General features: G+C 36.7%; 1 protein-coding gene across 1 annotated transcript; it reads left to right on the top strand.

Moving 5' to 3' along the window:
* Positions 1-13,890: 13,890 nt before the first annotated feature.
* On the top strand, positions 13,891-16,164 carry LOC145058328 (cell division cycle 20.2, cofactor of APC complex-like). Its single transcript, XM_079006249.1, has 5 exons — positions 13,891-14,190; positions 14,466-14,738; positions 14,823-15,098; positions 15,174-15,737; positions 15,859-16,164. The coding sequence occupies exons 1-5, from the start codon at positions 14,110-14,112 to the stop codon at positions 16,003-16,005; spliced, it is 1,341 nt and encodes a 446-aa protein (XP_078862375.1). The 5' UTR covers positions 13,891-14,109; the 3' UTR covers positions 16,006-16,164.

Here is a 16,164-nt window from a genome sequence, read left to right as displayed (position 1 = left end):
TATATTATTCTCATAATATATTAATAAATCATAATTAATCCTTTCTCTCCATAATTCATCCTATCAAGTTGCTTTGGTGAAGGCAACCCAAAAGGAACATGCACCATCGGGTCAAGTACATACAAAAATAGTTATGGACTTAGACACTAATCCAACAGTCTCCCACTTGGATAAGTCTAATAACTATTCCGCGTATGACTTCAGATCCTGATCTGCAATCGTAGCTTTCTAAAGCCGTTGTCAACTCTGATCTTATCAGATACGCGTGTCCTTTAGATAAGGGATCATATATTCCTCCATTCTATATATCGTATAGACTGAGACATGGATCTAAATCATTCTCTCTATCTATGTGATGTTTCCCGAATTCAGATTTATGACGACTGACAACAGACTACAACTGAACACATCAATTTAGTCCCGGCTTGGCCAAGTGCTTAGGTGCCATCAATAAATCATCGAGGGGCCCACAGATATCGCTTTCATCCTACTTTGGATAAAAGGAACGGATAAACTTTGACTCAATGCTCGCTTACACTCACTCACCAAATCACACACAACAATATTTTTATAACACCAAGTTACTGGTGCGTTTACATATTATCAATGTGCAACCGATTTGCAAGATACAACTCACACATCTCGGTTTCAAGAATATAAGATGTTATCCTCTCACTAATCACTCGTGATACAAATCCATGAAGTGATCCAAGTGAGCGTGGGTTTGATCCAATGCTCAAATCATATTCATAAGCACTCATGAACGTTGCAGCAAACATTTGCTCATGTCTAATACTCTTTAGACAATCCACACACCAATTAACGACAGTCTTCTTTCATATCTACTTCCAACATATGAACGACTGTGGCCCGTTCGAATAATCTGACTGTTCTCAACCAATTAAATTATTCAGGAAGTCAAAACATGCAAAGTGAAACACAAGAATAATACTAATCCCATATGGCCTGAAACCTTTGAGTATAAATAAAACACCTTTTATTTATCACCATATCGATTACTCATTATTTGTCGTTTCGGGTAATCAACTTCTTACTTGAATTACAACACTTGTCCCATGCTCTTAGTATGCACACAATGTTTACCTATGGTTCTTACTTTGTGAAATAGATCAAATTTCCAATCATACTTATTTCACAACTCCTAATCCTTTCCACAAGTGAAAGAATATCAAATTCTTGCCACTTATAGAATATGTTAGATTCTAACATTTTATGCAATCATCCTTTTGTAATGTCATAGCACAAAAGTCACAATGACTATTGCTAATGAAATTACAAAGTCCTCTATCTGAGATTGTTACAATACAATTCCATAGACGTGATGTCTCTCACTTAAAGAACATTCCTTTGAACATCCTTCTTGCATAAAAGTTTCTAATCTAGATATAGATTCTTAATATCCAACTCCCAATATGGAAACTTTTCCATACCTACCATCTGACAACTCATTCTTAATAGAATCTTATCTATTCATAATTATGTCGATATGCTCCATCCAATACTATACTTCCAACTACTCACAAGCGACCAATCATCAGCTAACTTTGGATTGTCCTTTGATAGTTGTTTAATTATCTTAGTCAAAACCGATTCTTGTCCTTTTCCCTCTAAATGCACTAGACATTTGGAAAATTTTAGAATGGTCAAATATTATAGCATTTGCAATCTATCCTATACCCGAAGCGTATAGGACATGATGCATTATGTCTTACATAAAGATTCGATATTTTATCAATCTTCTGCCATAATATTTTATGTGTCACGTTCTTATGAATCGAATTATGAAGAGGAATGCCGTAATCATAATCGAAATTTAAGAACTCACTATGTATCCTTGACTAAGTTTATTAACATTCCATAACCTAACCCTTTAGTTTTTGAAATGAAGCATAATATTCTCTCCCTTAATTATAGAAAAACAACTATTCAACCCTTACAATTTTGCGAGGTATGACTCTTGTTTTCTAAAATTAATATTGCTAACTTGCAATACTTGCCTTAATAATCATACAAGCATAACATTTATGCTCCCACTATCACGATGATTATTGTAAACATAACACTTATGCTCCCACTAGTTTTGACATGTATTCAGAAACAGCTTAACTTTCAGAAAAACAATGCTTATTGAATTTCTAAAGTTCATATTTCTAATACCCAATGCTTTGATAATCTTTTATCAAGGCTTTATAAACTTATACACCTTTGCCTTAGATAGTTCATGTGTGTGTCTTAAACAATTAAGACTAATTGCCAAATTTCACAATTTGAATCATGGAAAGGGATACCGTAACCATAATTGAATTCGAAAATACAATTTCACAATCACTATCTTCTTAAAAGCATCCTCACAGTCATTTTAATGAAGGAGGAAATCTTATGACACTTCGATTTTAATGGTGTATGTGTTCCTATCCATGTGAATTTGTTAAAACCAAAGTTTATGACAAATTCAAACTCATATGGACCGAACTTTCTTAATCTTGATTTCTTGCCTTATGGTAACACGGCTGCCCACCATGTCTTCCAAGTAGTCAAGCAGCTTACCCTTTCCTATCAATGTACTTTTCATTGATTAAGGTCCTTGCCTTTTATGCATTCAAATGAGAACTCATAGGGCTCACATGCATAATTAACTTAATTGGAACAGCACAGAAACAAGATAATGTCAACATGATAGTTTGTAAACCTCAACTCGTGTGCTAGTGATGATTGATAAGGTTTATTCTTGATTAGTTCTTGAAACTTTTCAAGACCATTAAGACTCCCACTGACTCCTTGACATATAAGGTTCTCTTGTCAATAAGCATTTCTTGACAAACAAATATTCAAGAGTTAGTGTAGCTTTTATCAAAACACTTCATAAATTGGGCCTCGTTGATCTTTGTCTTATCCAAGACATCACAACTTTCCAATTTCAAATGTGCAAGAATAAGAAAACCTTTTTCCAAATTCTACATTTGATGAATGTTATAAACCTTCTTAAGACTTGTCACTCAATGTCATAATCTTAACTCTAAGACTTGTTTTTGGAACGAAGTATGATTGACTTCTTGATTTAACCATTTCTTCAATTCTTGATTCCTCTTCTCAGACATGTAATTGTACTAAGACTTACACAGAGGATTAATTGAGATATGGTTCTTAATCATTAAGACCTATCATAAAACATAAAAGGTACTCTCCCTTCTTCTTAGAATAGAGAAACTTTTATCTTTCTGCCTACTTGATTCTTCTTATTCGTTCTGCTATTGATTTAAACCTTTTCAATCAATTCAGAGTTACACTTAATCTTATAAGTATAATCATATTTACTAAACCTTTAGTGAATCATGACGAATATCTTTGTTACTCTTGTGGTGGACTTGATCAACACACAACTTTGTGTACTCGATCTCCTAGTCCTTCACTTGACACTTTGTCAACGACTTAGTCTAAGTTCCAAATGTGAAATTTCTCATTCATCGTGCAACCAAGTTGCATGATTCCAAGTTTCTGTCCAATTGAAACTTGGGCGATGAGAAACTTTCCCTATTTGGTAAATTCTTGACATTTCCACAATTAACATAATTAAGAATCACATTCATTCATTGTAGAAATATGCAAACATCAATTTTTTTCATAACGATTTCATTGCAAGGAAATAAATAAATAAATAAATACGTCAAACAAAATTTATTTTATTCATAAAAGCAGCGGAAAACATTTGTCCTTACAATACAAAATCAACTGAAAAACTATGTAATCAAATATTCCTAACAACTCTATCATAACTTTCTAAGCTTAAAATCTAATCTTCGAATCCATGTGATCGAGATCCATCTCTTTGTGATTAGACTCATTTTGCTTTTCCATCAAGCTTCCTCTCTTTTCACTGATCCTGCAAAACATTCAAATGCAATCTTATCACATCATGTATTAAGAATCAACGAATAGGAACTTAATGGAGTTAGATAGTGGATTTTACCTGAAGCATAGCCATACTCTTTGACTCTCCCATCTTCTGGACTCTTCAGGCTCTTAGGGCAGACTTGTATCCAATTCCCTTTCTCTTGGCAGCAAACACAGGTCGGTTCTCCTAGAACGTCCTCGGAAGCATGGTTGGTTGACTTTCCCAACAAATACGCTCCATTGCTTTGCCAAAACATTTCTGATTCAGCAGCAATGAGCATGTAAGTTAGGTCAATGAGGTTTTCGTCATGATACATCATATAATACTTTCTTTTGAACTCATTATATGATTCAGGAAGTGACTGCAGAATCCAGTTCACGGCCAACTTATCCGGGAATGACGCACCCAACATTATCAACCTATCAATGTGTGATTTCATTCCTAGAATGTGGGCACACACGGGTTTACCATCTTCATGTTTCATTTCCAATAGGGCTTTAGTGACATTGAACCTTTCAATTCTTCGATCTTGTGGGTTAGGGAGAACAACGGGAGGAGGAGGAGGAGGAAATGAAGCATGATTTCTTGTTTCTCGATCGAATCGTGGAATATCATCTTCATGTGGAATGCTTGTTCCACGGGATTTGGGAAGACCATAGTTGTCGTACTTTGACATCTACAAAATGGGAGAAAACAAATTCAAGTTAGTTGATTTATTGAGTCCTTAGTAAATCACCCAAATGATATACTAAGGCTAGGACCCAACACAATATTCCACAACTCGGGAGAGGGATGTCGTAACCCAAATCGCAAAACATTTGAAGGTAAGTGAATGACGATTCACTAATTTTCCACAATGAAAAACGAAAAACAGATTAAGTTTTAAATGTATTAAAAACTCCTAGATCCTATGAGATTCATTGAACTTTTCAATGGCATGTTTAAATCTCGATATGTCCCTCTAGTTTGTGACTGGGATGCTGAGGATCACAAAGCAGGTGTGAATAACCATGCAAATCTACATGGTGCCCCCACATGTTACAGTCACCTATTCGATGTGCCGGTTAACCACACACGCTCCACCGAACTATGACAAACATTGAGTCACCCTTTGCTAACTTTGCTTAGAACCATTTAGTGTGCCGGTTAACCACACACGCTCCACTAACGTCTTCGCAAGGGCACAAAGTGTAATTTCATGGAATTGCATCAATTCACTTTAGCCTAAAGTAACTAAGATTAGGAATTTTATGAAAGCATTTAGTTACTTTTATACTTCATTATACTTATAATGGAAGGTTTCTGTCCTATCCTACCCGTTCAGCTAACGACCCTCCACTAGTCAAGAGTGCCATGGGTAAGAGTGGATATCCATTCAATCACCATTTTATAGGCAACTTCCTTAAACACCCCTTATAGACCAGCTTCGTGAATGAGGCCTACTAACGGTAAGACTGACTTTTACTTATACATATATATAATGTTAGACTTTTAATGTTATATATAGTATAGGGTGTATTTTACACTTTTAAAATACTAGGTGGTCTAATTTAATAATTATACTTTTAATTTAATTAAATTGTACACCAAAACTTTATGGATTTATTAAATCTCTTTTAATTATACACTTTAACTAATTAATAAAACCATAAGGGTGTGATTTGAACTTTTCAAAACAATACTAGGGTTTTAGAATTTAACATTCCTAAATTAAACTTTTAATCAACTTTTAAATTCCAAAACTTTAGGGCAAGTCTTGAAACATTTCAAAACATTAGGGTTTCAACTATTTAAATTTCAAAACAAAACTTTTGAGTTCTAATTTAAACTATAAAACCTAAAGGGATTAATTTGAAACTTTTCCAAACTTTGTCAAGAATATTATAGATCACATAATTCAAATAAGGTAATTAACTATAATTGGTGGTTATCTAATTAGATCTAGTTCAAATTCTTGCAAGATAATGATCAAATAATTTCCATAACTTAACATTTATCAAATAAAGTAACAATTATCTAATTAGATGACCAAAATCTTTTATTTTGACAAGGATAATCATAAGGAATCAATAAAATTCGAATTTTATTAATTTTAAACAATTATGGCAATTATCCTAAGTCAAAATAGGAAAAAATCCCGAAACAGCCTCCTTCTGACGCTCGAACTCGCCGAGTTCCTCTATGGACTCGCCGAGTTGGAGCTACTCGCCGAGTTCATCAGACAGGGGGGCAAAAAATTGATTTTACAGCTTGAACAAACAACAAGGCATAAATACAATAGAAACCAATAAAGGCTCTGATACCACTGATGGGTTTTAGCCATAAGAACATCCTGTGTGCTCATACAAACCCTAATGCTTGGATCTAGGTTTCTCTATTGTACATGCAATTCATCCAAGACTATAAACCCTAGATCTAGTATATGATAATCAATATAACATATAAATTAGGGTTTAGATCATACCTTGATTGTTATGTAGCAATAACAATCCCAAATCCTTCTTGTGATGACTTTAGAAAGCTTAGAGTCACAAATGTCACTCCTCTAATGGTTCACAAACACCAAGAGCAAGAGGATGAAGAGGAGAAGAGAAGGAGGCTGCCCAAAACGTGTGGAAACCCTAGAGAACAAGTTCACCACGTTTTTGGGGCTTAAGGGTTCCTTAAATAGTGAGGCTATTAGGGTTATCTAACAAGGAAACCCTAATTTGGATGCTTAGGCCCTAAGCAACCCATGAACCCCTTTCTTAAAGGCCTTTGGACGATTTCTAATGGGTTTCCCCATAGAATTCGTCCACCCCCTTAATAAGGAGTCCATTAGCTCAATATTTAACTATCACACAATTGACAGTTCTAGTCCCTTAAGTTTAATTAATGTCTTTTAGTCACAAACTTAATTCTTATTAATTCTTGACTAATATTAATTAAACAATATGATTTCTCCTTTAATATATTATTCTCATAATATATTAATAAATCATAATTAATCCTTTCTCTCCATAATTCATCCTATCAAGTTGCTTTGGTGAAGGCAACCCAAAAGGACCATGCACCATCGGGTCAAGTACATACCAAAGTAGTTATGGACTTAGACACTAATCCAACACTCCTCACAAATGATCTCCCTAACCCAGTCCTCTATCAAACCTGCCCCATCCTGGCCACCAGCTCCGGTGTGATATCCCCAATTTCACGTCCAGAAAAGACCAAGTGGTTTATGCTTTGTTTTTAAAATCAGAGTAATCTTTTACAGAAAAAAGTTGCGGAATTTGTTCCCAAAACAAAACATGGTAAGAATTTATCAAAGCATTTCTATAAAGAAATATTATATAACAAAATCTCGGGATGTCATGTTCAATACAAACCAAAAGCATAAATAGAACAATATAGACCTTACAACAGTCATTTATAACTACTAATCTATTAATCCAAAATCTCTCGTCAAGTCCACCGACTTATACTCTTGTGCCATTACCTGTAATGCAAAGAAAACTGAGTGGGTCAAGCTTGGGAGCCTGGTGAGCATATAGGGTTTTCGACCCACAATAATATAATTATTATATTGAACCATCAAGCAATCAACTCAATTACCCATCCCCATTATCTTCCTTTATTTCTTAGGATTTTACCCTAAGAATTCAACTACCTGTCATTCATTCATTCCTAAGGATTGACCTAAGAAATTGGCACGAAATCTATTGCTACATAAGGCGCATCTACCAACATCATCCTTTAAGCGCCTCTGCCAAGATTACGTCATACATTATGAGGTGCGACTGCCAGGTTTATGACATTCTCTTTTAGGCGCATCTGCCGACATTATCCTATAAGCACATCAGCCAGGATTATCCTATAAGCGCATCTGCTAGTATTATGACATTCTCTAATTGGTGCATCTACCAATATTATTCTTAAGCGCATCTGCTAGTATTATGACATCGCTATTTGGCGCATCTGCCGACATTATCCTATAAGCGCATCTGCCAGGATTACGACATTCACTACTTGGTGCATCTACCAATATTATTCTTAAGCATCTTTCATACCTCCTCATTTTATCACATACCAACTATCTCATCTACCCATGTTCTACCCAACATATTCGTAGATATAAAATACATATACAGTTTAATTCATTTAAAAACTATATAAAATGTCTATTCCACACTCATCTCAAATAAGCAAACAATGTATAAACACATAACACGTATTTCATAGCAAATACTTCATATTTATGTGTTAGAAGAAAGTAACCACACACTCACACATATAAACAACGATATACTTAATACATTCAAACAATACTTGTATTATAATCGTGTTTATGAAAGGGACTATACACTCACTTGATCAGAAGATGATCGGACAGAACTACGGCTTGTAGAAGTAGTATTCTTCAGTAGATCTGGAAGATCTTCACACACCGAGCTTCTCACAGGCATAGCTTCGGCACAGAAACTCTTTTCTTCTCAGGATCTTCGGGCTTCGGGACTCGCTTCGGGTCTCGGGATGATATCAGGGCTTCGGGGGTACTTCTTTGCACGTAAATCGAGGTAATATGGGTGAGAGATGAGAGAATGAGCAACCAAACTCGGCTGGCCCTTTAAATCTATTTATAGGGAAAAATCTGCCCTTGCCACGTCGTGGCACCTTTTTCCACGTCGTGGGCTTGGTCGTCACTGCATGCGTCATCGCAAGTTGCATCTGGGGGACTCCCGGAGGTGTCAAAAGACTTGCCACGTTGTGGCACTGCTTGCCACGTCGTGGTATCTGACAGTTTTGGGGTTTCGCGCCCCGAACTTCAGAAATTCATAACTTTCGCATACGAACTCCGTTTTCGACGTTCTTTATATCGACGCGTAGGTGAGATTATGCTCTACAACTCTCATTTAGACTCCATTGGCTAATTTTGACTTTATTTTTAATATATTATAAATATATTACTTATATATTATTTTTAGTAGGTCGGGACAAGAAAACTTCGTTCGAAATTCATAACTCTTTCATCTGAACTCCGTTTTCGTCTGTCATTTTGTAGTTGGACTACTATTGAAGACATATTCGACTCTCGTTTATATCACTAAGGATAGATATCTATCTACCTTAAATTCACTATTTACGTCGTGTTGGGTCGCGCTGGGTCGTGTCGGTTCTATCGCGAAACTTCGACAGGCCATAACTTCTTCGTTATAACTAGGATTCTGGCGTTCTTTATATGCACGGAAACCTTGTGACATATACTACAACTTAGTTAAGATTACTCATCCAAAATAATCTTCCATCAAAAAGTCATTTTTGATGCTTATCGTCTCTAAATTGACTAGCCCGGATCTACGGGCGTTACATCCGGCTCCTGATCCTGAACCTCCATAGGCCGCCATATTAAAATATACCAAGAAAAGATCAGACATCACAACACAGTGCTTAACACACCAGACCTTACTCCTATTAGTCACTTAGCAGCCTTGAAATTCCTCCTGAATCTCATATGGATCATGTGCTTCGAGTAGTATAGGCCCATACTACCTTCCACACTTATCCGTAATCGACTCAAAATTCATCCCAATGTCCCAAGTCACTGCACTAGACCACTCCTACATGTGATAACATCGCTTCTGCTACGAGCTACAACTAACTTCCTAGGCACTCTTCCTAGGATTATCCTCGCTATCGCATCACCAGTTGCTTTTATGCACAATACGAGATTGGATAGACTGTCGAATAATCAACTCTGCCCTAAGTCCACAACCAAAAAAGGAACAAGAAGTAAGTCCAAATCAATCATTCTAAGGCTATAAAATCCGACCATATACAACTAATCAACATACACACAGCAATCTTACAATCAAGTAATATAAATCAAGAAAGCAGCTTCCTATATCTTAAGGTATCATAGAATTAGGCATTTATATCTAACATTTTCTAAAGAATCTTGCTCACTAGCATTCTTTTTCTAACAATTCATATATCAACAAAATCAAAACTCAATAAAAAAAACAAGTATAGGTATTCGAGGAACCACTCTCACGTTTGGGCTCTGGCTGACTGTACATACCACATCTTCCTGAAAAAGTAAGAGTTTAGTCGAGGCCCACGTTCCCGATCCCAAGCCAATAATAAAACAAGAGCATGACAAGAGACTGAGCCCATGTCCCTAACCCAACCCTTTTTATTATAAATTCTTTTTTAAAAACATTCTGCAAAAACTCTCGGATCCTAGTTTGAGACTGAATTCACACAAGTTTTCCTCCAATTCACTCAAACCGGGCTCTGATACCAACTTGTAACATCCCAATTTCACAACCGAAATTTTTTCGTTTTTATTAAGGTAAAACTTCCCAGATTATAAATCCATTATTAAGAAAACAATTTATTTCAAATTACAATTATTGAAAATCAGAGTATCATAAAAAAACACGGAATCCTTAATGAGTGTGTACAATCCTGCCTTTGCCTTCCCGCAATCACCGATGATACCTGAAACCATAAACAACTGGGTAAGCATAAAGCTTAGTGTGGTTCCTCCAAAATACCACATATGATAAACATACAAGCATGCATAACGACCGCTCTTCGGGCCTTCGGTCTGAATCGACCGCCTCGCAGGCCTTCAGTCTATCTGAGCAGGAATATCAGGGTTTGTTGTCCTACCGCCTCAACCCAACCGCTCTTCCCGAGCCTCCGTGCCTTCGGCTTACAGCCGTCTCACACCGGGTTTCTTGGCCTACAACACAAAGCAGGACTGCCTCAACCCACTACTACCATACATCGACATATAAACAATCAAGATCAAGTAGGCACATAATACAGGCAAACAACAATCATACAACTCACTACCGTCTATTACTCCTCTCACAGCATACAGTCCTGCTACCAGCTAACCTCCATAGAATGTGTAACCATAAGTAAGAAGAAGTGAGATAGTTACCTGAACAGATGATCCTACTCTAGAGCCACAACCAAACAAGGAACTGGAAAGAAATCCTAGATCAAGAGTTCCCAGACTATCCTATATGACCACATACAATCCCTAGGGTACTCCATTAGATGATAACCAGCAAGTATAGATAACATACGGTTTTATAGATCACTATTGCATAGCAATATCCTATATACCAGGATACCGATCTAACAGATCACTACAGCATAGCAACATCATATATACCAAGATACAAATCTAACAGATCACTACAGCATAGAAACATCCTATATACCAAGATACAAATCTAACAGATCACTACAGCCAAGGTTCTAAAAGGCGTGAGGCGTGGCGTTGCGGAAAGGCCAAGCCTCAAGCTTAACGAGTTATGGCGAGCCATGGCGTTTTTCAAGGCGTGATGTAAGGCGATGATTTTGTATTAATTTATAATTATATTACCGCATAAATATAAATTTATATCAAATATACCTAGTTTTTAGAAGTGTTATATCAACAACTAATAACAGAAAGTTAATAAAAAACACAATACTTGTATGTCCGATTAGAAAAGGTATAAAAAGAGCAAAAAAACGTGTCTCATACGAAAAAACACGCGCCATAACACGCCATAACACGCCATAACGTGCCATGGCACGCCATATCAGGCCTTGCCACGCGCCACGCCTAACAGCAACGTTATGAAGCTTTTTGTAACGGCGACGCCGTGCCTCACGCCATGGCGCACCTTTTAGAACACTGACTACATCATAGCAACATCGTATATACCAAGATACCAATCTAACAGATCACTACAGCATAACAATATACTAGATATCAACAATCCAGGGAATGCATAACCGTGTCCCAGATAGGTGATCCTACTCTAGAACCACAACCAAACAAGGAACATGTTATAGATCCTAGATCAAGAATCCTCAGTCTATCCTATATGGCTATATACAGTCCCTAAGGTATCCCTTTCCTAATAGATAACCAAAACTAGTGGGTCGGCATTGGTGCCTTCGACCCACGGTATAATGAGGCGAAATGCACCTCGATATGCGTTTAAGTAGCCATCGTAGCATCGAAGAACTCTACCAGCTTCAACTCACTTCCAATCACCTCTACTGATGATAACTGAAACAACACTCAATCCACGGCAAACACTACTCCTCACGCTAAACCAAAACCAGAAGCAAACCCAATCAATAATTAGGATTTAACCCAAACCCATGGTCTAGTCTATTCCTCATCATGATGAGGGCAAAAGACCATTTTTCCCTTTATATACAAGCCCAACTATAGTAAGCCCAAAACCCCTAATGGCCCAAGGCCCAAAATCAATACATTGGGCTTCTGCTGAGACCACCTGGCGTTCCACCTTACGATGCCTGGCGTCCGGACGTCGGGCGTTCCCATGCAAATGCCTGGCTTTTGCTCGTTGATTACCAACTTCCAAACCAATGTCTTAATGGCTTAAGATTTGATGTCCAAACTTCAGATCTAGTCATAATGGAATGTCTAAATCCATAAAGTTACAAATTTTATGGCCATGCATGGTTACAATGAGCCTCAAAGCTAAAACTCCAACTCCTTAACTCATTAAGACACCTTAAAACTTGCATGGAGAGAAAGGAAGGTCCAAGATCACACTTTTATCACTTAATCTACCCTAAAACATTCAAAAGGACAACTCCTACCCAAAAAGACCAAGAAAATGGGGCTGATAAGCATAAACTTCTAACATAAGCAAGATCTAAAGTTATGATGATCAAGTTCATAACTTTATACCACAAAATGATGCGCTAAGATTCCAAGAGTCCAGATCCGCAAGCTTGAGAGCAACACCAACACTCCAATGATCTTCCTTCTCTATCAAGAACACTAAAATGATACCAAAAAGATGCACAAGGCTTCAACCTCTCATACACACTTAGGGTTTTCAAAATGAGGATGGAGGCTAGAGTGGTGAAGGGTTTTGAGGTCATAATGTTCTTTAAATAAGGTGCAAACCCTAAAAGTTAAGGTTTTGTCTCTACGTGTAAACCTCTGGCGTCCATCATAGAACGTCTGGCGTTTGAACGTCGAGCGTTCTATGCCAAACGCCTGGCATTTGGACCAAAAACTCATCATCGGGATGTTACACTAACCGCTAAAATCTTTAGTTGTTCGGTTTGGTTATGATTCATGTTTTCTGTCATAGACGGTTAACCGAAAATCCGAATTTTTATTGCCTTAATAATTTTTCCAAATAAGATTTGCAATTTGCAATAGAATAACATATTATTGTTCATTATAGCGGTGCGAATTGCAACAAAATTTAAATTCAAAATAAAAAAATGACATTATCAATCTATTAGACCAATAACATATCAAGTTTTATTAGTAACTAATGTTACGTGTCAATTTAAACAACCATGTTTATCTGATATTGTAATATCCATCTAAAATTATGGTAATTACCATAACAAATAAATAAACTAGATGGTTTTTTTATTAAATCTTAAACTTATATTCATCAATTTAATTTTTTCTTAAAGATTGTAGTCAGTGACGGACCTATGTGGAGAATTGGGGGTCCCAGACCACTATTCAATTTCTGGCTTGTAGTGTAAAAAAAAAATTAATTTTTTCTATTAGGTGCACCCGTTTGAAGTAAGAGAAACACCCCTACTAAAATAGTCTACGTCCGTCACTGATTGTAGTGAATTATCATCCTTGTTTTGAATATTAACAGTTAGGTTTTTTAGTTTCGAAAAACTTTTATTAATTCAAAAACGGTTGATAGGTTAATCAAAAAACAAGTTAACAAAGTTTTTCAATTTAGGTTTAGATTTAAGAAATTAATAAACCGATCGTTTCAGTTAACCATGCTAAATATAATTTTGATTTGGTTAACCGTCCTCCCTTGCAATACTAATTTTAAAACCTACTCTTAGTATATAAATTATTAAAAGAAAAATACCCGCCCCATCTGAGTCCGACCCATTGCTTTTAACCCGACCCAGCCCATTTATTCACAAACAATAACGTATATATTTTATGTAGCCGTTGCAGAAAAATATCAACCACCATATCCAAGTTCTCTGAAACGCGTTTTTTCTTGCTGCCAATCTGCTCGATTCCGTCATCTACTCATCTCTCTCTCTTCCAACTTCTTGCAATCGCTGCTCGAACTCTTCCTCACATACTTCAATTTTGTTTATCGTTATTTGTTTCTGCGTATACTTTTGTTTTCTCTATATAATTTTGTTGTTAGTTGATCTTGAAATTGGTTATGGATGCAGGAAATCTGTACGTCGAATCATCTTCTCTTTCCCATGGCAAGCATCGAAGGAGGAGTTCTCGTGATGAAAATGTAAGCGCGTGTGTATTTGTCTTCTTCTTGTACAGGTTTCGGTTTCGTTGTTTTATTCTGGTTTTGATTGCTAGGTTTTGTGGGAAAAAAATAGGGTTTATCTCGATTTTATGAGACTCCTTGTGTTGTATGAGGTTTTGTATACCGATTGTGGAATCTTGTTATAATTTATCTTCTTCTTGACGTGTGATTTATAATCACACTGTCGATCAGAATTTTCTGATGGGGTGTTAGACATTTGTTTTTGAATTGAAATCTTCATTTTCGTACGACAGTTGGACCGGTTCATACCAAATCGTGCTGCAATGGATTTTGACTATGCAAACTACATGCTTTCGGGAAGGAAGGTTGAAAACAAAAGTACATCTCCATGTTCACCTGCTAAAGAATCTTACAGGAAGCAGCTTGCAGAAATCTTCAACATGAACAGGACACGGATCCTTTCATTCAAAAACAAACCACCCTCTACACTCAATAGTCTCAAAGAGACTTCCCCAGTTTCCCCTAAGTTGAGATCCCCAAAGCGTTGTGCCAGACATATTTCACAAGTAAGTCTTCTTCTTTCTTCAACCATCATCTTTTCATTTGTGGTCAGTTGATAAGATTCTTCATTCTTATGTGTTGTTCAACAGTCTAGTGAAAGAACTTTGGATGCACCTGACATTGTAGATGACTACTATTTGAATCTACTTGATTGGGGTGTCACAAATACGCTTGCTATTGCTCTTGGAAATACTGTTTATCTATGGGATGCTTCACATGGGTCAACCTCTGAACTTTTATCAACCGATGATGATAGTGGCCCTGTTACAAGTGTCAAGTGGGCCCCAGATGGAAGACACATTGCAGTCGGCTTCAACAATTCCAAGGTTCAGCTCTGGGATGCCTCCATTTCCACAAATCAACCGGTAACAAACATGTTATGAATTCATTTTTTTTCAATACTCTTTAAGATCTTCAAACTTATATTATTATTTAATCAGCTGAGAATATTACAAGAAGGACATGGAGGAAGGGTGGGGTCACTCGATTGGAACAATCACATACTGACAACAGGAAGCATGGACAGTTTAATCATCAACAATGATGTGAGAATAAGATCACCTATCATTGAAACATACAGAGGCCATCATCAAGAAGTTTGTGGACTAAAATGGTCAACATCCGGTCAACAGCTAGCGAGTGGTGGCAATGACAACCTTATCAATATATGGAGCCTCCAGTCAAATCGAAGGGTCCACTGCTTTTCTGACCATACTTCTGCTGTAAAAGCCTTATCTTGGTGTCCATTTCAGAGCAATTTACTGGCTTCTGGTGGTGGAGTAGGAGACCAGTGTATAAAGTTTTGGAATTCAAACACGGGTTTGTGCTTGAATTCTGTCAACACGGGATCACAGGTGTCATCTTTGTTGTGGAGTAGACATGAAAGGGAGCTTTTGAGTTCTCATGGGTTTAATGACAATCAACTTATTCTTTGGAAGTACCCTTCTATGGTTAAGTTGACTGAACTCCATGGCCATACTTCAAGGGTGCTAAACATGACACAGGTATGTCTAAATCTTCTACTCATAATCGCAACATTCTTATATTAATCTACCCATATAATAACAACGGATGTTGTTATTTCTTGTAATTTGTGGTAATTGTGTTTTGTTGTGTGTGTTTCAGAGTCCTGATGGGTATAAAGTTGCATCTGTGGGTGCTGATGAGACGCTAAGATTGTGGAATGTTTTTGGTACACCAGAAATGAGTAAGAGTAAGCAAGATGCAGCAAAGGCAGAAGAACCATTTGCTTCTTTTGCACGTATTAGATGAACAAGGTCGCTTGATAAACTAGTTTTTTGTATAAATTGTGAATTTCGTATGGAACAGATTCTTGCTTTTATATAACTAGTTAGGTCTTGAAATGTGGTTCTTTGAATATACGATTGACATCCTCATTTTCATTATTGGCAAAATTGACCCCTTTGTACA

The sequence above is a fragment of the Lactuca serriola genome, chromosome 6 (assembly GCF_051521515.1).
Source record: "Lactuca serriola cultivar US96UC23 chromosome 6, Lser_US96UC23_V15, whole genome shotgun sequence".
In the NCBI taxonomy this organism is placed as follows: domain Eukaryota; kingdom Viridiplantae; phylum Streptophyta; class Magnoliopsida; order Asterales; family Asteraceae; genus Lactuca; species Lactuca serriola.
This window is presented reverse-complemented; position numbering and strand designations above follow the sequence as displayed.

Coding starts and splice junctions, on each gene's coding strand:
- LOC145058328 (XM_079006249.1), top strand. CDS start 14,110: ATGGATGCAGGAAATCTGTACGTCGAATCATCTTCTCTTTCCCATGGC. Junction 14,739..14,822: donor GTGCCAGACATATTTCACAA/GTAAGTCTTCTT, acceptor GTTGTTCAACAG/TCTAGTGAAAGAACTTTGGA. Junction 15,099..15,173: donor CCATTTCCACAAATCAACCG/GTAACAAACATG, acceptor TTATTTAATCAG/CTGAGAATATTACAAGAAGG.